A 26,504-nucleotide genomic window follows, 5' to 3' on the forward strand; every position below is an offset into this window, starting at 1 on the left:
GGAAGCCTTTCAAGGATTGTTAAGGCTGCAAGCTGGAAGTCAAAACACTTCCTGAGATAAAGCCACAGGGGACCTTTTTTGCATGGCTGCCAAGAAAAGCACCTCACTCCATCCATGATGTCACCAAGAACTGTACTTGACTTGAAGGATACTTTGAATGGGCAACACGTAAAGGAGAAGTGGGAAGGGGGAGGGAAGCTGCCCCTGTCTCCATTTCTCTCAAGAGATTATTGATGGGCAGGAAAGGACTGATGTCATTTTTTTCCTTTTTTAGTAACTTACATCAAATGGACAGGAGTAAAAAAGGAATGTTATGGCTTGTGTGTGTCCTTATGCATGTCTGATCTGGAGCATTGGCCTGAAGGGAAACAGCAGCCACTGGAAGCCGAAGGCAGCCTTCCTTTCAAACTCCATTTACTTCTCCTGCTGTTCAACCTTTGCACTCCCATTCTAGACCCAGGAGTTTTTCTGCAGTATGTTTGCCAACTGAGCCCTTGGACAGAGTCGCTCAAGAAACAAACACACAAACGAGAGGTTTTTTTAGGGCAATTCTTAATTAGGACTTTGCCTCTTGTGCAGCAAGTCAAGGGCTGCTGCGTCTGTCCTTGAAAAGGTGGTGGAGCTGAGATCCAAGAGGAAAGGGCTTTTAAAAAATATCCATTTATTGTTAAAGTTTATTTCCTCCACCAAAGGTCAGAAACAATTAATTCTGGCTGAGCCCTCCACTCGCTCCCCACACCCCATTCATCTGTCTTGGTTCCGTTTCCTGGAAACAAACAGCGGGAGATTATTTGATCTTTGCTAGATGGTGCACTGAATGGTGCAGGAATTTGTGACGTCTAGGAATGTTGAGGCATTCTGGATACTTGCCAGATCACTCATGGTCCCTGAGATGTTACCTTTGTATTATTAGTTTATATCAATGTTCCTCAGCATGCTGGCTGGGGAATGCTGGGAACTGAGTGAATTAAAGGTGCTGTGTTTGAAGAACTCTTGGTTTCACTCAACCCCCTTAAGAAGATTGGGGCCAACCCATACAGCTGCTTGGCACACTATGCTAGATTTGGTTGGTTGGTTTTAATCTTGAAGAGTTTATTACAATAAAGATGTTTTTACCCCAATCGCCCTCCTTCTCAACATAGTATGTGCAAAGCCAGGGAATGGGTTAATCCTGTAATCTGATTGTGACTGATCCTTGCACTTACAACCAAAATTCAGATGCTTGACAATCTGACATGTATTTATGAAGATTGAAGCATCAGGTGACCATCCTTTTGTGGCCTGCCAATGGCCAGCAAGTCTGGCAACAGATTCAGACAGTGAGGAAGTTGGGGAGGAACATGGGCTGGTCCTGGAGTCTGGGGAAAGCTCTGATGAGGGCTCTGTGTCAGAGACAGAGATGGGGCCAAGGCCTTCTGACAGTTATCAGCTGCTTTTGGAGTCAGACATTAGTGGGGCAGAAGAACAGCTGGAGCCTGTTTCCATTGTACGCAGAACTGCCAGGAGAAGGGGACAGCTAAGGAACAAGGGCCAACTCGGGAGTAAAGGCACAGGTGGACAATGAATGGCCCCTCCCATTGGGAATAAAGAGGAGTGAAAGGGAAGGGGAGCTTGCAGGAGACAATTAGTTCAATCATGAGGGTGGAGATCTGTTCCTGACTTCTTGCCAAGTAATTGCTGCTACAGCGTGGCATTTGGAAGATATTGGTCTGGCAACTCTCCAAGCCTGATAAAGGTCTGTAGTTGTGAAATTTCTTGAAAGACTGTTGGCCAGGACTTTGCTGGGGAGGAATTCACTTTAAACTAAATAAAAGGGGTTTAATTGGGACAAGGAGTCAGCTTCATTCTTTTGGGAAGCCTAGGTCAGAACACATCCCTTGCTTAACAACAGAGTATTCATTTAATAGCAGCAGTGATTTGCTTATAGATGTGCCGGAAAAGATTATAAAATGAGGTATGACTGATGTAACAGCTGCCTTGCTGAGCAATGGAAATTCTGATCCCAATTTTGGTCATAAATTGAGGACTTACTATTGCAGGACCTATAATTGCAGATCTCAGATTTGGATTTGTGATTAACTCGGTCTCCTTTTGAGTCCTTAATGATCCTTTTTTGTGTCTTTCCTCCACAGTACTTGTAATGGGCATGGCACATGGGAGTGTGAAAACCGCGTCTGTCTTATCAATGGGGACATGATCGATGCCATCAACAGAGAAAATTATGGGTAAGAACAAAAATTCTATTCTTTGAATTGATGGCGCATGGGCTGAACTGAAGAATTTAGGTCGCATCCAGATACTTTTGTAGATCAACTCAAAATAAAAACTAAGGGTGTTTGTAAAACCATCACTGAAATTAAGGCTTATGTTTTCTGAACCAGTTGGAACAAACCAGCTGTTTAGATCCGAGTTCCTCAACCTTTCCGGCTTTGTGGATGGGTGGTGTGGTGGTGGAGGAGAGGGGCTGGTTCAATGTGAGCTTACATGCGCACAGGCAGCTCCATTTGTATGAGCAGCATGCACAAGCATCTGTTTTGACCTAGGTTTCCCAAGAGCATGCAGCAAACTCCTTGTCCCGACAAAAAACCTTTTTATTAATTGACTGTGAATTCTGCTCATTCACATCCAGCAAAGTCTTTCAAAGGAGGATTTACAGTCACAGACCTTATCTGGCTTGGAGAGCTGCCAGCCGATATCTGCAAAACTTGGCAAGGAGAATCATGAACCAATTAAGTGAACTAATTGTTTCTTGCAAACTCCACTCCCCTTTTGCTCCTCTTTTATTTCCTCTGGGAGGGAACCTCAGCGCCCACCTGTGGTCTTACTCCCAAGTCATGCCCATTTCTTTAGCTGTTCCCTTCATCTGGCAACTCTGCACACACTGGGAACAGGCTCCAGCTGTTTGTCTGCCTCACTGACGTCTGACTCTGAAGGCAGCTGATAACTGTCAGATGGCCCTGGCCCCCTCTCTGCCTCTGACACAGAGCCCTCATCAGAGCCTTCCCCAGACTCCAGGACTGGCCCATGTTTCTCCGCAACCTCCTCACTGTCCAAATCTGCTGCCAGCTCTGCTGGGCCACAACAGTGCCTGCCACTCATGCAAGCAGGGACGTGCATGTTCGTGTGTTCTCCCGACGTTTCTGCATCCCAGTTGCAAATACCTCACCGCCCACTAGTGGGCTATGGTCCAGAGTTTGGGGATCCTGCCTTAGCTGCTTAACCCATTCATTAGTTCAGGCTCCATGAAGAGTTGGACTTTTCATTCTGAGCTAATTAGCAACCAGGAAAGAGGAAACTAAATTCATCCTACAATGAATCTAGATGTTGCAACCTAAAAATATTACTATGGCCCATTCTAAGTATTCTCCCTTGGCAGAACCAAGCATTTTTTTAGCAGATTGTCTCCTGTCTTTCTTTAGCTGGAGAGCTTCTAACTACAGCCAGTTCTGGGGGATGACATTGGAGGAAGGCATTAGGTATCGCCTTGGCACCATCAAGCCTCCCACATCTGTCATGAATATGAATGAACTTCATGTAAGTGGTTTTCTCATGTATTTGTTAGATTTATTTTGCTTTTCTGGCAGGAACTTCACCTGGGGTACAGTTTTCATCCTCTAGTGTCATTCCTACAGCTATAATCCTCACGTAGCCTGGGATGGTGTGTTTACACAACACCTTCTTTGAAGGGCTAGTAGTTTCATTCACACAACCCATTGGTTCTTTTAAACTTTACTTAAGGTTTTTGGAAGGGAGAGTAGATGGGTGTTTGTTTGGTTAGTTTGTGGTTTAGGGCATTGCACAAATCTAGAAAATGGATTACCATAATTGTAAAGGTATTGAGATTGAAAAGCTAAATCAGTTGTAAAGCTGATGCATCTGTAAAGCTGATGAAATATAAGGCTGATGCAACGAAGATGAATCAGCATTGGGATAGCCAGTTGATGACTATGAAAAGGTCCACAAAAGTCTTTACCACTTTAAGAAGTGTTTATATAAGGCAGTCAGGAGAGGGCGTATTCTCTCCCTCCTTGTGCCAGTATCCATTGCTAAGTTCTCACTGCAGAGTTAAGAAGAAGACTGATTACTTTTCGGGTATTTGCTATCACATATATTTCTGTATATGTTGTATATAAACCACTGTTAAATGTCTAAGTCTCTCTGTGCTGTGTTTTGCTCCTGGATTGTTTCCTAATAGTAGTAACGCTGCAAACCAGTGGTAGGATTCAAATTTTTTTACTACCGGTTCTGTCGGTGTGACTTTGTGGGCATAGTAGGGGAAGGATACTTCAAAATCCCCATTCTCCCCACCTCACTAACTTGCTTTCCAGCTCCGTTCTCCTGTTCAGGCAACAAAAGAAGATCAGCTGGGAGGTAGAGGGGGCAGGGCCAGCCTATTTGCTGGTTCGCTGAATTACTCAAAATTTCTGCTACCAATTCTCCAGAACCTGTCAATACTGGCTGAATACCACCTTTGTTGCAAATGCGCTTGACAGTAATTCATAATTAGATCCTCTGTGTTATGAGAACCAAGCTGCAAACTTAGTCTACCATGTTGTGTCTTTTAGATTGGTTCATATGGTCTATAAGGGCTATGAGTGCAGTATGGCTTTGCTTTGCTTTTGGTTATGTAAAGATTCGGTGTAGTACGTTAGTCCAGAAACTGGGTTAGTGAAATCATCTTGGTAAGTGGATTGTGTGGAAATATTAGGACCTGCCTTGAAATTACCCGAATAAAACATGAAGGAGAGGAGACAGACATTGGTTTGATTCATACAACACTTGAGGGCCAAATGCTTTATGGCAGTGGTTTTTGTAGGAATTGAAGGAACTGGGTCCATCCAGTAAATCCAGGTTCAGTTGTACCAAGAGAGGTCTTCGGTGTTTCAAAATCCTTGGAGGAAAAGTCAAATCTAAGCAGAATATAGTAAATATTTAACACAACATTTGTAGCAGTGATACCCAAGGACTAGGACGTGTGTTTTTCCGTTATGTTGACTTCTGGCATTTGATACAGTAGAATGGCCGGCCTGTTGCGCCACACACGGATATACACACAGAAACACACCCTTCAGCTTTGGCATCTCTACATAACTTGGAATGCTGGTTGTAATCTCTTGAATCAATAACAGGAGTGGCAAGAAGGTCTGGAACAAAAATATCATGTTTTGGAATCTGTCCCATGAAAGAGAAAAATGCTTTGAAAATTGAGATGTTTTGTAAGATACAGCCTTGGGGATCTGCAACCACCCCTGCTGCTGCCTAGGGGCATGGAAATGTTTGTAGGCTCCACCCCTTGTCCTCTTGCAGCCTGCATTTTCACCAGTAAAAGAATTGCAAAACTTGCTCATGTTCCTGCTAAATCCTAAATCTATTCTGAAAATTGTTGTTGCTTTGAGAAATGGACAAAGAGAAAACGATACTGTTGGTCGAATAGATCGGTATTTCTCAGCCTTGGCAACTTTAAGCTGTGTGGACTTCAACTCCAAGAATTCCTAAACTGCCATGCCGGTTGGGGAATTCTGGGAGTTGAAGTCCACACAGCTTAAAGTTGGCATGTTGATAAACATTGGAGTAGATACTCTGCGGGGTCGGGTTCAAAATAGAAAAATGGTAGATTTGACACTGCAATGTAAGTTCAACCTCTTTTTTTTAATGTGTCTTTCACAACATATTTCAAAAAGTGGAGCTCCAATCATACTGTTGTGGCTGCTCATCTTAAACTTTTCACCCTCCTTGTACCACTCCTCTTCTTACTGTTATTGACTGTAGGAAGTTAGCACCCACCTCTCTCCTAGAAAATGAAATATCTTAGGAAATATTAAAGGGCAGAATATTTCCTCCCAAAAGGGAGGAAGAAACTCATCCCCCCAGCTTTGTCAATGGGCCATTAAGGCCTGTCTATTCTACATAACAAAGATCTACAGGCAGAGCCATAATGGGAATCCCAAAGCTCTTTCATTTCATCACCGCCCAGCAAGGCTCAACCAAACTTGGACTCAAAGCATAGCCTACAGAGTTGCCCCTGCATGGCCCCATGGGAGTCTGAAAGCCAATCAGAGTGCATTTCTTGCACTGTGGAGCAGAAGGCCCCAGGGTGGCCCAACAGAGGGCATAAAACCCAGGGACTCTCAGCAAGCCAGTCCTTTTTTTTCTTCTTCAATATCTTTGAGGCATGTGATCCCCCTTTCCCCAGGACCTCAAACCATGTGATCCTGTCCATAATTAAAACCATCTTTCCAAGCAGCCTCCATGTTTCCAGTGTCCAGTGGAACTGAACCCAGATGGACATTTCTTCCAACATGACAAAGGTTGAGTGTCTCCATTCCAAGTTGCCATATAGGAGAACAACCATTTTTACATTACATTTATGCAATAGCAGTTCCTGCTCTGGGGGATCTGGTTGGGATCTCAGAATGTTCATAGACCTTCTCCCCCAATCACTCTTTTTATTGGCCTCCTGGGAAAATTGTTGTCGTCAGGGTTCCAAAGAGCATCCAAAGGTAAATCAGAGTCCAAGGCAAAGTACTGCTCAAAGTTCCAATTTATTAAGAGAGCGATGTTGGCACATCTGGGAAAACTTGAATCTAAAAGCTTCATGGGTTTCCCCACCCAGTTGAAAGTTCAAGATCTTGCCCCCACACTCACAAGTCCATCACAAGGTGCAATCTTCCACTGCCATGCTGGCAGTTCCACCCATCCAATTCCAGTCAGGTGCAGAGGTGCAGAGACAAAGGATGATCTTGGCTTTGTAAAAAAAAAATTGTTATGGCTACATAGTATGTAACTCCGTACAATCCCCCCTCCCATTTTCCCATAATAGAAAATGCATAGTAGAATAATAGAAAGTGTGGCAGGCTAAAGATCCAAAAGAAAAGATGGCTGCAGGCCTGACAGTTGAATGATTCATTCTCTTTCTGCTTTCCTCTGTTTTCTGCAGATCAACATGGCCACCAATGAAGTGCTCCCTCCCCATTTCAATGCTGCTGATAAGTGGTCCGGGATGATCCATGAGCCTCTTGATCAAGGCAACTGTGGGGGATCATGGGCCTTTTCCACAGCAGGTAGCAATCCTTGGATGCAAATGTGACAGCCAGAGCATAGAATCATAGAACCCTAGAACTAGACGGAACCTTAGAGGTCTTCTAGTCCACCCTTACCCAAGACAGCAGTCCTTATACCATTTGGACAAATGACTGTCTGGGGTAAGTAGGGTAAGTTGTCCTCCCCTGTGATGTGCAAAATGTTGCCTGCTTCTTATGTCCTTTGGGTACTCCCAAAGTATTTCTTTAAAAAAATAATCCTCCAAACTTATTCCAACTTCATAGGTGATATGGCCCCCACCCAGGGGTGGGTTACAGCAGGCACTACTGCTGGTTTGCTTGTAGGCGTGCTGCACATGTGCTTGATGTGCACTGCACATGCATGCACAATACAATAAAAATGTTCTGTGCATGTGCAGAAGCAAAAAACAAGATGGTGGCGCCTATGGCACCTTCTGGAGAACCGGTATGGGGCGTGGCAGGCCTGCCTGGGTCACTTCCACTTCCAGCAACCCAGGCTGCCAAACCACTACCGGTTCGGCTGAACCGATCTGAACTGGTAGAAACTCACCACTGCCCCTGCCCGCTTGGTGGCATGTAGCTCTTTAAGGCATGAGTTGCTGGCCTTGGCCTTTAAAAGGCTGCCAGTTCTGTCTTCGTACTTAAGCCCATTAAAAGACACAGACTTATGAGATAGTCCTTGACTTACTTAGTGACCATTTGAAGTTCCAATGACACTGAAAAATGAGATTTACAACTGGTCCTGGAATCTTTGACCCTTGCAGTAACCCCAAGGTCACATGTTCAAAATTGGGATGGTAGGCAAGTGGCATGTATTTAGAATGATTGCAGCTTTCCGGAGTCTCCATTGGTGACTTTCAGAGCTGGCTCCCGACAAGCAAAGTCATTGAGGGAATCCAGATTCACATAATGAGTCTGTGCTTCACTTAACAATTGCAGCAATTCATGTCACAATGTGGCAAAAATGGTCATGAAATTGGATTTGCCTGGCTTAGCAACTCGCCTTGCTGCAGAGTGGAAATTCTGGTTCCAATTAAGATTGTAAGTCCCTGAGTAACTATACTCAATTCATTTAACTCCATATCATCTGCACAAGGATGAGATGACTGGACCCTCAGTTTCTTTGGACTTGTTCACTCGATTCCAGGAGAAACTCTTCTTCCTACTGTTCTGACCTAGGCATCCCCAAACCACTTCTCCTGACAACCCCCCCCCCCCAACCTTTTTATTAAGTTACTGTGAATTCCTCTCATTCACATCCAGCAGGTGAATATACAGTCACAGACCTTATCTGGCTTGGAGAGCTGCCAGACCGATAACTTCAAAACGTGGCAAGGAGCCTCTGAGAGTCACAATTAAACGAACTAATTGTCTCCTGCAACCTCCACTCCCCTTTCCCTCTTCTTTATTTTCTCTGGGAGGGGCCATTCAACGTCCACCTGTGGTTCTTACTCTCTAGTTGACCCCTATTCTTTAGTTGTCTGGCAACTCTGCACATCCGCACACTGGGAACAGGCTCCAGCTGTTCTTCTGCCCTACTGATGTCTGGCTTTGAAGGCTGCTGATAACTGTCAGACAGCCCTCTCTCTGCCTCGGACACAGAGTCCTCATCAGAACTTCCCCAGACTCCAGGATTGGCCCATGTTCCTCCCCAAACTCCTCATTGCCCGAATCTGCTGCCAGCTCAGCTGGCAGGCCACAACACCTACTTATCCTTGATTGGCTTCTGAAAATCTCTTAAGCACCTGCAGGGTCAAGAGATACATATGAATATATTTTACATTAGCCTTCTCAAGCATGATCGGATTCCTTTTTCTCATGCTTGTGGGCTTGCATTTCAATATTTTTGTCCCTCTCCTCACTGGCCCTCAGTTCCCCTTTTCCTGTCCTTCGATTCTGGATCAGCAGCTGGAGAGGTGGATGCAAGAAATGCAACAGGTTTCTAACCACAAGTTTCTTTTTTCTCTCCAGCGGTGGCCTCTGACCGGATCTCGATCCACTCCATGGGACACATGACACCCGCCTTGTCCCCCCAGAACCTGCTGTCTTGCAACACTCGCCACCAACAAGGTTGCAATGGAGGCCGTGTGGACGGGGCCTGGTGGTTCCTGCGCAGGAGGGGGTGAGTGGTCAATGGGCCTTTTCTGCAAATGAGCTTGGGACAATTTGGATTTTCCCGTGAGGCCAGCAACATGGGAATACTGAAAGGGACATTCATTTCCAAGAGTACAACCTACTATGATATTCGACTAGGCTATGACTGGAACTAGGGAGAACTTTCCTGACAATGACAACAATTAATCCATGGAAAGCTTAACTCCCCAGAGTTTTGGATGCTCCATCACTGGAGGTCTTCCAAAAAGATTGGGCAGTCATTTATCCAGGTGTAAGGCCATGATGGCGAACCTATGGCACGGTGCCAGAAGTGGCACTCAGAGCCCTCTCTGTGGGCATGTGCACTGTCACCAGCTGGTCTTTGCAGGCACCAGAGCACTGGAAAAAGGCCTGAAAAATGCCGCCCAAACAGGCGGCTTTCTGGACTGTTTTCCAGGCTGTTTTCTGGCCAATTTTAGACCTTTTTCAAGCTGTTTTGGGGTCATTTTCAGAGCCATTTTCAGCTGTTTTTAGGCCATTTTTGGCTTGAAAAACTGTCCAAAACCAACCCAAAAGGTCACCTGAAAATGGCCAAAAAACAGGCAGGCGTGTGCTGGCCAGCTGTTTTTCAGGTTCGGGTGTTCTGGCGCGCCCACATGCAGGCATGTTCTGGTTTAGGCACTCAGTGTCTTTTTACACCTTGGGCAGAGGGTTGGAGTAGAAGACCTACAATGTTCATTCCAGTTCTGTTGTTCTGTATTCTGCATGACAATCCTTGGTTTCCTGCAGAAGTTCAGGAGAAAGATGTTTAGAGAACATAGGGTAGAGGGTGGACAGCATATGATTCTATGGTTCAGTGGCTTTGTGTTAGTCAACGGTCTGGGTCACATTTCTCTAGGTTGCTATTTATCACCACGATCTTCAAGCACTGCTAAGCTAATTCGTGAACAGTTTGATCTTTGGAAGTGAGCCTGGGCGTGAGTCCTGAGTTCCAAGAGAACTTCCAAGCCATTCTCTTTTCTCTCTTGGGTCTTCTAGGGTGGTGACCGATGAATGCTACCCCTTTACCAGCCAGGAAAATGAGAGCTCATTCGCCAGTCCACCTTGCATGATGCACACCCGATCCACTGGCAGGGGGAAGAGGCAAGCTACAGCACGTTGCCCCAACTCACAAACAGATTTCAATGAGATCTACCAATCCACACCTGCATATCGTCTCTCCTCAAATGTAAGTTCTTCCTTTTTTTCTTCTTAGCATGCTGGTAAAATTTGTGAGGAGGGGTCAGGGTTATATGGAAATAAGACCAGACATTGCTATTCCGTTTAAGTAGAGCAGTGGTCAACAAATCAAATTTCTTTATTATAGTCTTTGACCAATCTTTACAATAAAAAGGGTAGAATAAAAAAGGGAACTGCTTTACAGCAACAATTTGCTGTTGGGGAAGGGAAAAAATTAATAGGACAATAAAACAGCATCTCTAATTAAAATGTTTGCCAAAACAACAGCATTTCTTTCTGGTGTTTAGCAAAACTGCCCCATAGTGAGTAGTTGATTCACTTAACAAACACAATACTCACTTAACAACCACAATAGTTGCTTTACAACCATGGTGTTTGCTTAATGACTGCTTCAAAAAAATAGCAAAATTGATAGGTCACATGGGTGACCTATGGCACTTAGCAGTAGCACTTAGACGTATATACAGCTTCACAGTGCTTTTACCGCCCTCTCTAAGTGGTTTACAGAGTCAGCATGTTGCCCCCAACAATCTGGGTCCTCATTTTATTGACCTTGGAAGGATGGAAGGCTGAGTCAACCTTGAGCCATGTCAGGGTCGAACTGCGAACTGCTGGCAGTGGTACTCAGCAGAAGTAGTCTTCAGTACTGCATTCTAACCACTGCACCACGACCATTCTTATGGTCATATGCTAAGGATTATCTGTAGTCAGTGGCTTAACTCCACTAAGACTGGGAGAATATGGTCACTCATTTTGGTACAGCATGTCAAGACTGGATGCACCAGGCTCTATTTTGGTAGGACAATGGGCTACTTTAAGCCCAGCAAAGCATCTCTGAAAACTTGTGTTGAAATTCTTGGGAGAAAAGTGAAGAAAGTTAAGGGAGTCCTTGGTAGTCTCTGTTATTCAGTAATATCAGCATGATTATATATTGATTTTCAGTTTGACCTGTATACAGTTTGACCTATATACTGCATGAGTTAAAGAGGGCTGTAAAAATATCTACACACCCCTCACATCATGGACAAAAATGGTTTCAACTTCTTCCCTCAAAACAACTCTATAGTGCACTGCACACCAGAACAACTAGACACAAGGAGAGTTTTTCCCCCCCAAATGCCATCACTCTGCTTAACAATTAATTCCCAACACAATCAAATAATTTATTAAGACTGTATTATTATTATTATTATTCTCTTCCTTTCTAGTATCTATCTCTTCCCACTTATAACTATAACCATGTTGCTTGTATCTTTCAATTTATATTGTTTTATTTGTTTACTAGAACAATTTGACAGCTTGTTGGTAACCTTGACTATCACTAAGTGTTGTATCTTTTTATTCTTGATTAATGTATTTTATTTTTCATTGTATACACTGAGAGCATCTGCACCAAAGACAAATTCCTTGTGTGCCCAATCACACTTGGCCAATAAAGAATTCTGTTCTCTTCTGTTCAGTTCTATTCTACTCTACTCTATTCTATTCTATTCTATCCCATCCCATCCTATTCTATTCTATTCTCCAGGCACTCTCTAAATGCCAGTATTATAGCACACATCAATCATCTGACTCTAACCATAGGGGTTGGTGATGATGGACACTGGGGAGCACCAACACAGAAAAATATGTTACTAGGATCAACTTGGCCATTAGGTTGATCAGAACATAAGCTCCTCATCTAGAGAGAAGCCACGAGGAATGAATAATTGCTTTTGATTCCCTGTTGATCTAGCACCTGTCATTTGCTTATAGGAGAAGGAGATCATGAAGGAGTTAATGGAAAATGGACCTGTGCAAGGTGAGGTGGGCTCTCTGAAATACACATTAGGGTGGAAAGTCACACAAAAGAGAAATGATTTGTATTGGAAAGCGGTGACTGAGTTACCCCTTTATTAGTATCCAATGTCTGTATTTTTTTTAAAAAATGATTTATTTCAAGACTACTAAGAATCAAGAGATCGTTATGTAAATAATCCATTGCAAGCTCCTCCAATGTCAGTGAGCAGACCATCTCTCTCACGAGATCATAGGAAAGTTGCCAGAAAGAAGGCCAGAAGGTCTCTGCCCTAATGTTCACAGGGAGGTAATGCCTTTAAATTGGAAATAGTCCAGTGGCTGGAATTCTTGCAACCTATTGACTTCATCTCAATAAATCTTGCTAAAGAGAACTCCGTGAGAATTATGCATGGAAAGAATCTAAGAAAGCAAATTCCAGCAATATTTTTTTTGTATTTAACCTATTTATTCCCATACAGACATTCTAATTTGCTTTGTAACAGCCTGCTTATAGTTTGGCGAAGTTATGCTCACTTATAATGGAGAAGTTTGCAACTAGCTATTTACGCAATGGTCCCTCAAATCTTAAGCTGTTTAGGAAGCAACAATTCACTTTTCTGTTCTCCAGAAGGCAAAAGGAAATATCCTTGAATTGTTCTATAACAGAAAACCAAAAAGACAACATCGTATAAAATAAATGAAGGAGTCAAAGCAGATCTCTGTGTTGTTTTTTTTAAAAAAGGAGCCATTCTTAGCCACAGATAATTGACTATCATTGGATTCCCACAACATGCTGAAGCCTGAACCTTAACCTGAACAAAGGCAGTGTTGTTGGACTGTGAACAATAGCTGTGTTCATAGAAAATGCAGTGACCAAAGAAAATGAATCATGCAATGACTTAATACGAGGATCTGGTTCATACAGCAAGTTAAAATGCAAGGCTGCTTCTCACAATTCATTCAACGACAAACCTTTCAGTGGCTAAGTCACTGAGCTTGTCAATCAGAATGGTCGGCAGTTCGAATCCCTAGCACCGCATAATGGAGTGAGCTCCTGTTACTTGTCCCAGCTTCTGCCCACCTAGGAGTTTGAAAGCATGTAAAAAATGCAAGTAGAAAAATAGGAACCACCTTTGGTGGGAAGGTAACAGCGTTCTGTGTGCCTTTTGCATTTAGTCATGCCGGCCACATGACCACGGAGACGTCTTTGGCAGCGCTGGCTCTTTGGCTTTGAAATGGAGATGAGCACCGCCTCCTAGAGTTGGGAATGACTAGCATATATGTATGAGGAGAACCTTTACCTTTACCTAGCTGGTTGCGGGAATGTAAATTTTCTTTCCAATACAAAGGAATAAAGTATTTTGGCTGAAAAGTCAATCATGACTTTTCTGGAAGCCATGAGGAGGGTCAGAAACATAGCAAAGTTCCCTCTATAGTTTTCACAGCACAATTATTACAAAAACTGGCAGGAACTGGTGGTGCTGCCCTCTCCACATTTAACCAGACAAGGTTAATCTAACAGTTTCATTCAAGTGTGAATAGCTTTCATCTTGGTCAGCTTGATCCAGTTTAGCAACTTGTGTGAACATAGCCTTTATGACTATTAAATGATTCAGTGCCTTCTGCACTGATTTAACTGGTTTCAGTGGGAAATGGAAAATACCAGGGCTGTCTATGAAGGAAATACCAAGGAAGCCGAAAGAACAAAAACTCCAGGAAGAAAATAATAAGAAAACTTTTCCATAATGTTATTAAAAAGCTGTGTGGATTTGCCCAAGAGGTCACCAGGAAAAGGAAAATGAGCAACACTCTCTCTGGACAGTAATTTGCAGCCTTAGTCATCTGGGCCAATCATGAATCAGGAAACAGTCCAGACCTCCTTCCAAAACCTCTCAGGGTTAAATATCACTGGCATTAATGCCAAACTCAGAAGCAAGCTGAGGAAACAAACTTTCAAACCTGCTGGATGCCCGAAGCTGTTCCTTGCATGCAATTTTAATGCTTTTTGGTTAGAACAGTCCATAATATTCCTGTGACCCTCCTACTCATGCCCTCTGTCCCACCTCATTAAGTGGACGTCCTTAACTTTCTAAGGTTGGGTTCTTATGAGTTGAACTGGGGAAAACCAAACATCTTGGAAATTGGAGTAGAAGACACCCTAAAGTGCAGTTATGACTGATCTTTAGAAGCTTGTTTGTGGTTCATCTTGAGAGGACTAAACTCTGCTCTTCAGCTTTCTACAACTGCATGAGCAAAGGGTGTAAAATGTTATGTCTGGTCAAGTATCATTAAGCTTGACTAGCTGGATGGGGAAAGCAAGAGACAACTGCCACCAACAGGCCAAATTGCTTGACCATAACAAGGTCCTTCCTGCTTCCACCTTCTATGCAAGCAACAAAGTCTTCCATATGTCATGGCCCTATGCCTGGTCCTCTTTGATGCAAGAAGTATAGAAACTGGTTGGAGAATTCGATAAGCTCTAGACTTCTGCCCAGTTCCCTAACTTTTGTAGTGTGGGTAAGCCCAGAAATATTGGCATTTGAGTTATGAAGAATAGCATGTTTGTGTCAGATCCTTTTCTAGCCTAAATCCATAATTTACCTCCTTTTCCATTCCTCTGCAGCCATCATGGAAGTGCATGAAGACTTCTTTGTGTATCAAAGTGGGATTTATCAGCATACTCCTGTAGCAGCTGGGAAGCCAGAACAATACCGACAACATGGAACCCATTCTGTCAAAATTACTGGGTGAGTCAGATCAGGGAAATCAACGAGAAACCCAAATCCAAGGTGTCCCTTTGCGAGTGAATACTTTTTCTAATGAGAAATGTCAAAGTTGTGTTTGCTTTGGCACTGCGGTTCCAAGCAGTAGATAACAGTGCCAGGAAAACTCAAAGCTACAGTTAGTTTTTGACTTGATTTATGACTTTTTTTTTTTAACTGAAAACCAGCATTTATTTCCAGTTTTCAGCGAAAATGCCTCACAGTGACAATGGGATGGAATTGAAAAAAGATTTAAGCATGATGATATATTCATGTGAAAACTGAGAATAAAGTTTACTGTAAAAATTTTAGGCTCATAGCATTAACAACCATGGTGTTTGCTTAATGAAAACGACAAAAAAGTCACAAAATCATGTCAGTCACATGGTCAGGCTCTATTACCATTGTAAGTTGAGTACTACCTGCATATATGAAATTATGGGCCTTCTCTGGAGGGCTGTAGCTTTATTTACATCTGGTGGCGTCCAGAATTTTGCTCAAATTTATCATCCTATCCATTATTTATTGGCCCCGGAAATGTGTTAGAAATTCATTATTTTCCTGTTCTGAAGCAGTAAAATTCTGCTCTCTGTCTACCCCAATCCAGATTTTCAGAACCAGCCAGAACTCTGTTTGCACTCTTATCAGTATTTTTAATACACTATAACCCTTTATTATTTAGTATTTGTTAAATTTCCAGGTGTCACTCCTAAGTGATCTATAACTTTATACTACCCCATTTTCAATGAGAAAACAAAAGGTAACAAAAGGTAACAAACTCCAAATGCAGGTAGAAAATTTACAAAGTGATAGTGTTAACAAGAATGCATACACACAAACACACATACTCTGTCTCATACACAGTGTCACCTATAAAGAGTCGTGAGGGTGCAGTGGTTAGAATGCAATATTGCTGGCGGACTCTGCTGATTGCCAGGAATTTGATTCTGACCAGCTGAAGGTTAACTCAGCTTTCCATCTTTCTGAAGTCGGTAAAATGAGGACCCAGATTTTTGGGGCAATAGGCTAACTCTGTAAATCACATAGAAAGAGCTGCAAAGCACCATGAAGCAGTATATAAATCTAAGTGTTATTGCTGTAAAAAACAGACAGATTTTCAACCACACCATCACTACCACAATTTTTACTTTTATACTCGTCCTCTGAGGACACCCCTATGTTTTACAAATCTGCTGGATGTCTGCATTAGGATATTCTGTACCATTCTGGTTGAAAAAGGACTAAAGTGTCAATAATAGGCTGGAAAAGAGCAACTGGAATATTTTCAGTTAAGAAAAGGTTAGGAAGTTTGGGATCCTTCCACTTAGGAAAAACGTCAACTGAAGATTGAAGTGGATCAAGTCATTGTAATGTCCCAGCAGTTTCCCAGAGCCACTGAAATGCCAAAGAGAGTGGAGACTCAAGACGAGGCTTGCAAAAAATATCAGCTTTTATTTATGGCCATAGCAAAAGCTGGGTGACAAACTATATCCAAAACATACAAACAAAAGCATGTAAGGAATAGCCACACCCTGCAAGAGGGACTCAGAGTATTATATACATTTAAGGCAGATAGAAACAAAGTGACAAAGGTTCGTACCAACGTGATCTTTAATGCATTCTTTTGTTCACGCTCCTGTCTCTGTCTACCTTATCTATGGAGGACTCCTATAGTCTTGGGTAGGGAGTGAAAGCCCCCCTTTGCCAAATTGTTTTTCGGAAGAATGCTTTAAGGATTTATAAGTCAGGTAAACTCCCTAGTTTGGTTCCTTTATCTATGGGGCCTGATATTCCTGTGTAAGAATTTCTTCTATGCTTTCAAGAATGTGCCTAGCTTTGAAGCCAAGAATAGAAGGGAGATGCAGCAGTGAGATAACATTTGCAGTAATGCCATCCAGAATTAAGGTTACAATTTGCTAGGCTAGAAAACAACTAATTTTTGACTATACAATAATATAAGAAGCCAATAAGGGGGAAAAACCCACACAAATGAAAATTTCTCTGTCTAGAACTAGATCAAACTTGGTCATGAAAATGAAGCAGGCAGGATGGTCCCAAAGCTGGTATTAGCTCTGTTTTTGGTGCTGGGCATGGATGAAAGAGTTGGCTTGTTTTTATCTGCGTCGTGGAAAATTTTTCGAATCTTTTGTGCTGTGAAATGCAGATGATTAAACCTTTTGGATCTGTGCCAAGAGTACTACGGTCTTGGCAGCTGGATTCCTCCAGTGATGCCTTCTACACACACACACACACACACACACACACCACAGTTGCCTTTTAAAGGCAATCTTTGCATCTCAGCTTCTGAACCATTTGGGCAAGACTTGAGGGAGAATTTGAACTGGATTGTGGCAAATCAGGAAAGCTGCAAAGCGATAAACAAGAGATCCCCCCGCCCCAATGATTCTATGTTCTAATCTGGAAAACTTGAGTCCCTTGTACCACCATGCTACTTGGATGAGTTTAGGGCAGTGTTTCCCAAACCTGGTCACTTGAAGACGGTGGACTTCAGCTTCTAGAATTCCCCAGTCATGCATGAAATGCAGTACTCTGAGGAAACCTTAGTTTCAGGCAGCCTGTGTGCTTCATTTTATCCTGATTTCTGAGCTGCAGGATTGCTCCAGTTACTCATTTCAGCAAGAATATCAAAGTGCTGCTATGTACCTCTCCTTTTTGTTGGAATGAAGGAAAAATTGAAGCACAGGGAGAGCTGTGGCCCTCGGCCAGAAAGTCCGTGCTGTGTTTTCCATTTAACCTTATTGTCTTGTGCTGATTGCTAAAGGAAAATCAGGCTCTTCTATGAGGTTATCAGCCAGAAATGAAATGGGAAATCCCTCGATCGAGCGCCAAGTCTTCGCTTTGTCTTCTCTTTGTTTCCGAAGAGAAGAAATAAGTTGTGTGTGTCTGCATTGTGCATTTTCCCCAAAGGTTCCTGACCAACTCTGGTTTGCGACAGACCACTTGTACAGCCAGAAGTCAGGGTGAATTGTGGAGAAGGAGACTACCTGTGCGAATCATATTTATTTAAGGTGTCCAGGTAGTGCTTAAGTTACAACCATAATGGAGCCTGCCCGTCATAATTGTACCTCGTGGCAGTTCTAAAGAAGGCGAGTCATGTGACTCACCCGATTTTATAATCTTTTTGAGATGGTCATGAAGTGAATCACTGTGTTTTTAATCACATTGTTGTTAAGTAAATTACTCATTAGAATTATTCATCATTTCACTCATTAAGTGAAAGTTTGCTTTGGGCACAGTTTGGCTGAAAACTGGAAGTAAATGTTGGTTTTCAGCAAAAGAGCCATCAATGCAGTCTAGTTACTAAGCACCCAAAATGCGATCACATCACTGGGGGGGGGGGGAATGACTATTGCAACTTCAAATCAGAGTACCCCCCAAGTAGATCTGTCAGAACTTTGAATGGTTGCTAAGTGACCAATCATTTTATTTATGTATTTATTTCTCCTATTCTTAACCATCCATCTTAAGCTAAAGACTACCTGTGTTTTAACAGTGGCTAAGACGCTGAGCTTGTCAATCAGAAAGGTCGGCAGTTCAGCGGTTCGAATCCCTAGTGCCATGTAATGGAGTGAGCTCCCATTACTTGTCCCAGCTTCTGCCAACCTAGCAGTTCGAAAGCATGTAAAAATGCAAGTAGAAAAGTAGGAACAACCTTGGTGGGAAGGTAACAGCATTCCGTGAGCCTTCGGCATTTAGTCTTGCTGGCCACATGACCATAGAAATGTGTTTGGACAGTGCTGACTCTTTGGCTTTGAAACGGAGATGAGCACTGCCCCCTAGAGTCGGGAACAACTAGCACATATGTACAAGGGGAACTTTTACCTTTACCTGAGTGTTTATTAGTAGAATTTATATATAGCCGAATTGCTGAAAATGACTACATTTTAAGGGGACACAGTAAAATGGTCGGCTTATGATCATAAATTATTCCAGAATTCTCACTTGAGGCTCAAGTGTCCAGGCTCAAATTTTCCTTCTTTGAACACATGATGGGAAAAGTTCCAGCTCTCTGGAGAAGTCAGTCATTCTGGGAAAGGTAGAAAGAAAGAGGAGAAAATTGATAATTGGCAGCAAGTTGTATGGACTTTATTATAGGGGTGATGGGTACCGTGCTGGAAGATCTGAAGGACAAAATTAGGGACAGATCAGTGATGGGATTCAATTTTTTTTTACTACCGGTTCTGTGGCTTGGTGGGCATGGAAGGGGAAGGTTACTGTAAAATCCCCATTTCCTCCTGATCAACTGGGATTCAGGAGGCAGAGAATATATTGCCGGGGGGGGGGGGCAGCCAGAGGTTGTATTTGCCGGTGTCATTTCCCCGAAGTACTCAAAATTTCCACTACCGGTTCTACAGAACTGATCAGAACCTGCTGAATACCACCTCTGGGACAGATTGTCATGAAGAAACCCATGTAGCTGGTAAAATTTGAAGCTGTGGTGATGGCACATTGTCAGTCTTGTCCATTGAGTCTGCATTTCTTTTTAATTTTTCTATTCCGTGTTCATTCTAGTTTATTTTCCATATTTTCATGTACAATATCCTAATATCCATCTTGAGAAGAATAGATTCCCTACTTCTTCTTTTCCCATGGTTGTCTTTTCCAGGGGTGGGTTCCTGCTGCCATTACTGCCGGTTCGGTGTCCGAAAAAGTGTGCTCCGTGCACATGTGCGTTTGCACTTAAAACAGCCTGCACATGCACACAACATTTAAAAATAGAGGGGGGAATACATTTTTTCAGTGAGGATTGTTATGTGCATGTGCAGAACAGAAAATCAAGAGGGCGCTGCCGAGGATAGAACCAGTACAGTTACTACCTATTCGGCTGAACTGTACCACACCGGTCGGAACCCACCTCTGGTCTTCTTCATCTTGAAACTCTACAGCTGTGTTAGATGATTAACAAACTCTTTTTTAAAAATCACAGATGGGGAGAAGAACAGAAGCCGGATGGGTCAAAATGGAAATATTGGGTGAGTGCCACCACCAAGGACGGTAGTAAATGTATTCCTTCTGTCAATAAGTTCACAATATCATGATTCAACACAGTTCACTTAACCAGGTCAGCCAGAGGTTTCCCTCTAGATCAGTATTTCTCAATCTTGGTAACTTTAAGCCACGTGGACTTCAACTCCCAGAATCCTCAGCCAGCACAGAAAATGCAAAGAATTCTGGAGTTGAGGGTCATACACCTGGAAATTACTACACTTCTGAAAAATTCTAGCCTATTGTCCTACCTGGATTCCTTTAGTGACCAGAACATATCCTTATTCTCAACTTAGTGACTGTTCAAGGATACTATGGGCCTCCTTTTGGCTATTTATGACCCAGTTCTGAACTTCCAACATCTGGGCCTGCCCCCCACAGACAACCACATGAACACATTTTGGATGCTCAGCAACCCTCCTGCATTTACAGCTGCTTGTAGTATCCCGTGGTCATGTGACCACATTTTACCACAGTTGTGCCAAAAACCAGCCCATAGCAAGCCCATGGTTTGCTTAATGACCACAGTGTTTACTTAATGACCCCTGCAAAAAAGGTCATAAAATTGGGTCAGTCACCAGACCCAATCACAGCTTGCAAACATGATGGGCCGCTCCATTGCAGTTGTAAATCAAAGACTATCTATAATATATCACATAGGATATAAATCTCTATAAGGAAGCTCCCACAAAACAATTCCTGTAACAAAGTACAGTATTGTCAAACAATTCAGATGTGTAGTGACATCATCATGAAATGTCACCATTGGTCCCAGGGTCTACAAATCAAGGTAATGGCATGATGATGTGATCACATTGATGCTATTATTTATTTCTTCCTTTCTCCTCCTTTACTCAAGACACCCCCCCCCCAGTTGAGGTGTCATCCAGCGCCTTCGACCTAATTCTTGTTTCTGTTCAGTCAATAGGGCATGTCTAACTCTGTGTGATCCCATGGACCATAGCATGTCAGGCTCCCCTGTCCTTCCCTGTCTCCTGGAGTGGCCCAGATTCATGTTCATAGACACAGGGCTACACTAATTTATTTATTAATTTTATTTATATCCTGACTTTACTATTTTTACAAATAACTCAAGACGGCAATCCTATCCAACACATCTTTCTCTTCTGATTTTCAACACAACAACCCTGTGAGGTGAGGTGAGCTAAGAGAGGGGGGACTGGCCCAAAGACACCCAACTGAACTCCATAGCTAAGGTGGGCCTAGAATTCACAGACCTCTGCTTTCTATCTGGCTTCCTTAACCACTAGACTTAAAATAACTTTATCGTCACTTTGAATGTACACTAATCGGCATACATTAAAATGAAATTTCCTTGCAGGCAGCTCTCAAAGGGTCACCACCTCCAATATACATCACATAAACATGACTCAATCAATCAATATGTATATACCCACATATCTTATATGACACAGAGAAACAACACAGTCTAGTCCAGATGTATCCATGTGCATGGCAAGAGAAACAAATATTGTGAAATACTTTGAAACCTCCTCCCAGAGGAGAGCAACAGAAACAGACCATGAAGTGGGTATGTGGGGTCTCTAACAATGCTTTGAGCTCTAAGCACATAGCGCTTATAAGCAGTATCCTGAGTAACAGGAAACGAGCTTCTTATAATCTTCTCCACTGTCCTTACCACTCTCTAAATGGACTTTCTCTCTGAGGCACAGCAACCACCAAACCAAACAGGGATGCAGTTTGTTAAAATGTTCTCAATTGTGCCCCTGTAGAAAGTGACCAGGACAGAAGGAGAAAGATGTACTCTCCTCATCCAACACAGGAAATGCAGATGTTGGTTTGCAGACTTCACTAAGGATGATGTGTGGAGAGAGATTATTAGTTATCCAACTGGCTCTCACTATTGATAGATAGTTCCCTATTGATCTATGCTTGAGGGTTGTTGTAAGCATCTTTAAAAGTATACACATGTAAAACTCCAGTGTTGGACAAATGTTAGTGCTCTTCTGTTGGACACCCCTTTCACAGCCTATTCTATCTCTGTCTTCAGATTGCAGCCAACTCCTGGGGCAAGGCGTGGGGTGAACATGGCTACTTCCGCATAGCCAGGGGGACCAATGAGTGCGAGATCGAATCCTTTGTGGTGGGCGTCTGGGGCCGGGTTGGAATGGAAGATATGCACCACAAGAAATGAGCAGATTGGACCCTTCAGCCTTGCATTGTGATAACAGGAAGAATTTCTTTCCTTCTGTTGGCCCTATGTTTTCTTCTCCTCAAAGCACCTGGCATCTAGGACAGTCACAGGACATGACTACTGTGCATTTGGCCTCCAAAGACTGCAGCCTTTGTCTCTGTTCTGGCTGAAGCCTAGAACTATCATGTGGATTTGGGAACAAAAAAGGCTTTGGAGGATCCTTCCTCAGATGGTGGGGGAAAGAAACCTGAGAACTTCTGAAATGGCTACCAAAATGCTACAGTTTCTTGAAAAGGACCAAGAGAAGATATCCAGTATGACATTTTGTTATGTATAGCTCACATACCCACAATCAAAGGAACCTGGAGATATCAGAAGCAAACCTTGCCAGGATTCCCTACCAAGGATGGAAAGTTGCAGATAATCTGAAGAAGCCTGCTGACTGGGAGACCAACCAACATATATTTTTTGTAGTCCTTTCTGTGATCTACCTTACAGAACCTTCTTGAAAATGATGACGTCTCTGGTTGACCTTCCCCAGAGGCAACCATGGTCAAATAAAGAGTTGTCATCCTCTTGGGCCAAATTTTCAAGCATCTCAGGTAGTACATCTATGGATGAGTGGATTTTTAGTCTTAGCAGGCATGTCTGTAGCTATGGCCACCAATTCCAAAATGGCAGATGAACTAGATGAAAGAAACCTTGCCTCGTTTAATGTGTCTTAAACATGTCCTAAGATTTCCAAGAATGGCTATATAGGTTGAAATCAACCCATTGGGAGAGAGGCCAGATTGAGGGAGGCTGGCTTAGCCTTGACTCTCTGTCAACATGAAACAAGTTCTTTCTTGCCCATCTTATCTTAGAACGTGGAATCACAGGGCTGAGAAGAGACCTTAGAGGTCTCCTAATTTAACCCCTACTCAAGGCAGCAATCAAAGCAATCAAGGCAGCAATCAAAGCAATCAAGGCAGCAATCAAAGCATACCCTTTAGACAGCATCAGCCTTCCTCCAACAGTCCTTCTCAGCTAGGTTGGATTTCTGAGCCCCATAATTTCCAACATAGCCATCTATGGACATCAAGGCACAAATCTCCAGAGAGCCCCAGGATGAGGTCAAGCTGCCTTGTGTGTCCACAACAATGGAAGGAGTTTCTTCCTGCGTTTCTTGAGCTTCCTTGTTCAGCCCACCATGAGGTATGGCTGCTCCAAAGACAATGCAATTCCTTCCCAGCTCCAGCAGCTGAGTGCTTTGCCAAAGTCCTTCGCTTGACTTTCCAAGCCCAAACTGAAATCAACCCCCAGGCCATCTGTTATAGGTCCATCTAAACTGGAAAAATAGGAGGAAATTCTACTCCTCCTATCTCCTCTGCCTGGTTTCAGTTCCCATGGATTTTGGGGTTTTTTCCCCCATTTCCCTGCCGCATAGCCAGACACCAACTTTTGCTGAGTCCGATGACTTGGTGCACCATTCCGATGGCTCTGACCCCTAGTGAAAACTTTTACCTCCTGCCCAAAGCCACTCTCAGGTTACCCCGCTGCCTTTCCTCTTTTTCTTTCTTTTTCTTTTTTCCCCTTTTGGCTTTTGATGCCTGTCTCTGCACCTTCCGTGCTGGCGTGAGAGTCTCTCACGGCTAAGCCTCCCTTGGCTTAGCGCCCCTTTGTTGAGAACTTAAGGCTGTTGAAAAGGGGAGGCCTTCAGCCAGCCAGGCAGGTTGGTTTTGTGTCCCATTCTGCAAGCTTTGCGAGAGCCAGTGTAAACACCGGGCGGCTGCCATTGGTGTGAAAGAAGCGGAAAAAAGCGCATTAAAAGGCGCGTGTTCATGCATGAGTGAGGCGGGGAGCTTTGGAAGAAGTGCCTGTGCCAGCAGTCCTTCCATGCAGCCGGAAAACTCTTTTATGTGAGGATGAAGGGAGAAAGTGGAGCTTCCTCTCCTAATACCTGATCAAAGCAGAGATTAGGGGAATCTCAGCCTAGTTGTCCTGGTGGGGAGGTGGGTGGGAGGGAATGGGACGGGGACAAATCATTAGCCTTCAGGCTGCAATTAGAAGCTGGTCTAATGGGTTGCTTAGCTGCATGCATTTGAAAGAAGAGGAACTTCCCTTGATGCTTTCAACTTGGTTACTGAAAACACCCATTTTATGGATTGGAACAATTGGTGGAAAGTCCACAAGCTGGACTTGAACTGTACGCTAAGCTTCCAAAGGAGAAAAATCAAATGAAAACCAGTGCAACGAAGCATGGTCCCTAAACGCAGCTGCTAGATTTGTAACAAATCTGAGGAAGCATCACTGTGCAAACCAGGATAGAAAGCTAGCTTTTCAGGCTGGGCTCAAATCTGTCCTGTTCTAGTAAGCTTTCTGGGTGGGGGTGGGGGGTGTTTTTATGGCTATTTAAAAATATACGTATATCATTATTTGGTCTAATTGGTCTTCATTTGGCAATCTGGGCCAAGCCAAGATAAATTTCCTTCAGGTAAATGGAAACAGGGCTGTAGGCATGCAACCACCATCCACAGGCAGCCGTAATCCCATTTTAGATTAGGTTTTGCAGCCACTTGGTTTGGCAAGGACTAACCACCTCCAGGCAAGCCTGTCTGTCGATTCTATCCATTGCTTAGGGCTAGGATGGTGAACCTATGACACGTGTGCCCAAAGTGGCACGTGGAACCAGGTCGACTGGCACCTGCAGCTTTGCCCATTCCTCTTCCGGGTTTCTGGCACGCATGTGACGGTCAGCTGGCCTTCATGCATATGGCAGTGCTGGAAACTGGAAGAGCTGGTCTTCTGTTTCTTGGTGTGAGCATGTGCATCCGCCAGCTGATTGTTGTGCATGCATGCATGCCAGTAACTAGAAGACTAGTTGCCAGGCACCATGCATGTGCCGGAAACTGGAAGTTCATTTTTGGGTGCACACATGCCTCCTGGCCACTCCTCTTCTGGGCTGCGGGTCAGATGAGCACATGCACGCATGCACTCCATTTTTTGGCATTCAGTACCGAAAAGGTTCGCCATCAGTGGCTTAGGGTATGTGTGCTAGAACATAAGATTCAGATTTGTGTCCAAAGGGTAAAATCTCCTTTCAGTTGAGCTCTGATGTGACCCGTAGGATGTACCTGGGCAGTTTCCTTGGCTACATTATGGAGGAGTTGATAATTAACCTGTTTCAGATTTCTTTTCAACTTCCCAGTCTCAGTCTGCACTCTGCACCCCTGGGATGTTTTAGAAGTCTCACAATTTCCTAGGACTAACCTCACTTAACTTCTGAAACTTCCCGTCCCATAATCAAAGTTGATACCTGAGTGAATAAGCAAAACAATATTCTCTTCCAAATTTTCCAGGTGCTAAATGTCATTATATGTATCTATATATATTCTCTTATCAGGTAAAAAAATCTTTATTCCTGGAAAAGAAAAATACGGCTATGAAGCACGAATCATCTGCAACTCAATTTCAGTATTTATTATTTTGCTTTTGTTTGTTTCTTGTGAATAAAGTGCAACAAAGATGCTGGCAGGAATTGTGTGTGATTAGTTTATCAGCCTTGTCCTAGATTCCCAGCTAAGTTTTATCTAGGTCCCTTCCTGAATTAAATGTGATGATTAGGCTAAATTTTTTAAACCTTGTAGAATTAATAGTTGATGAACTGCGAAAATTATTTGTAGAGAGGATTTTTTTTCCTTTTCTCCATGAAGAACTTCTGAATTTTCACAAAGGCATTAAAGCCTGAAAATGTGATGGATATAGATGAGCATTAGGTAGCAGAAATAGAAATATTAAAAGAGAAAAAGGGAGAGAGATAATAAAGAGAGGATATATAAGTAGATAGCTAACTAGCTAGAACAGACAGACAGACAGACAGACAGACAGACAGACAGACAAAGAAATATAGAAATATAGAGATGATATATAGCAAGAAAGATGAGAAAGCTAAATAGATGAGACTGATAGGATAGATAGATGATAGACAGACAGACAGAGAGACACCCAGAAAGACAGACAAAGAAATATAGAGATGATATATAGCAAGAAAGATGAGAAAACTAAATAGATGAGATAATGATAGGATGGATGGATGGATGGATGGATGGATGGATGGATGGATGGATGGATGGATAGATAGATGATAGATAGATAGATAGATAGATAGATAGATAGATAGATAGATAGATAGATAGATAGATAGATAGATAGACAGACAGATAGATGGGAATGAGAAAGATGACAGATAGATATGGTAGATGATAGATGAGGCGGGGGGAGAAATCCTGGCTTGTTATAGATCATGGATACAATGAAAGATAAAGCCAGTGGTGGGTTTCCATTTTTTTTTTTTACTATCCATTTACTTGTGTGCACGCACTTGCATGTGCAGAAGCATCCAGGCTG

At 43.1% G+C, this 26,504-nt stretch overlaps 1 protein-coding gene across 2 annotated transcripts in view; it reads left to right on the forward strand.

Annotated features, from left to right (window-relative positions):
- TINAGL1 (tubulointerstitial nephritis antigen like 1) overlaps positions 1-25,635 on the forward strand; it is a 42,072-nt gene extending 16,437 nt beyond the window's left edge. For both annotated transcript variants that reach the window (XM_087727854.1, XM_087727855.1), the window contains exons 4-12: positions 2,133-2,225; positions 3,420-3,534; positions 6,938-7,061; positions 9,033-9,183; positions 10,194-10,383; positions 12,150-12,195; positions 14,797-14,920; positions 19,884-19,929; positions 21,975-25,635. In XM_087727854.1, coding sequence (XP_087583980.1) covers positions 2,133-2,225; positions 3,420-3,534; positions 6,938-7,061; positions 9,033-9,183; positions 10,194-10,383; positions 12,150-12,195; positions 14,797-14,920; positions 19,884-19,929; positions 21,975-22,118 — 1,033 coding nt within the window. In that variant the 3' untranslated portion in view covers positions 22,119-25,635. The remainder of the gene's footprint in view (positions 1-2,132; positions 2,226-3,419; positions 3,535-6,937; positions 7,062-9,032; positions 9,184-10,193; positions 10,384-12,149; positions 12,196-14,796; positions 14,921-19,883; positions 19,930-21,974) is intronic.
- Positions 25,636-26,504: the final 869 nt, after the last annotated feature.

Source organism: Thamnophis sirtalis, unplaced genomic scaffold (assembly GCF_051295495.1).
Source record: "Thamnophis sirtalis isolate CommonGarterSnake01/CBP01778 unplaced genomic scaffold, rThaSir2_p1.2 scaffold_13, whole genome shotgun sequence".
NCBI lineage: Eukaryota > Metazoa > Chordata > Lepidosauria > Squamata > Natricidae > Thamnophis > Thamnophis sirtalis.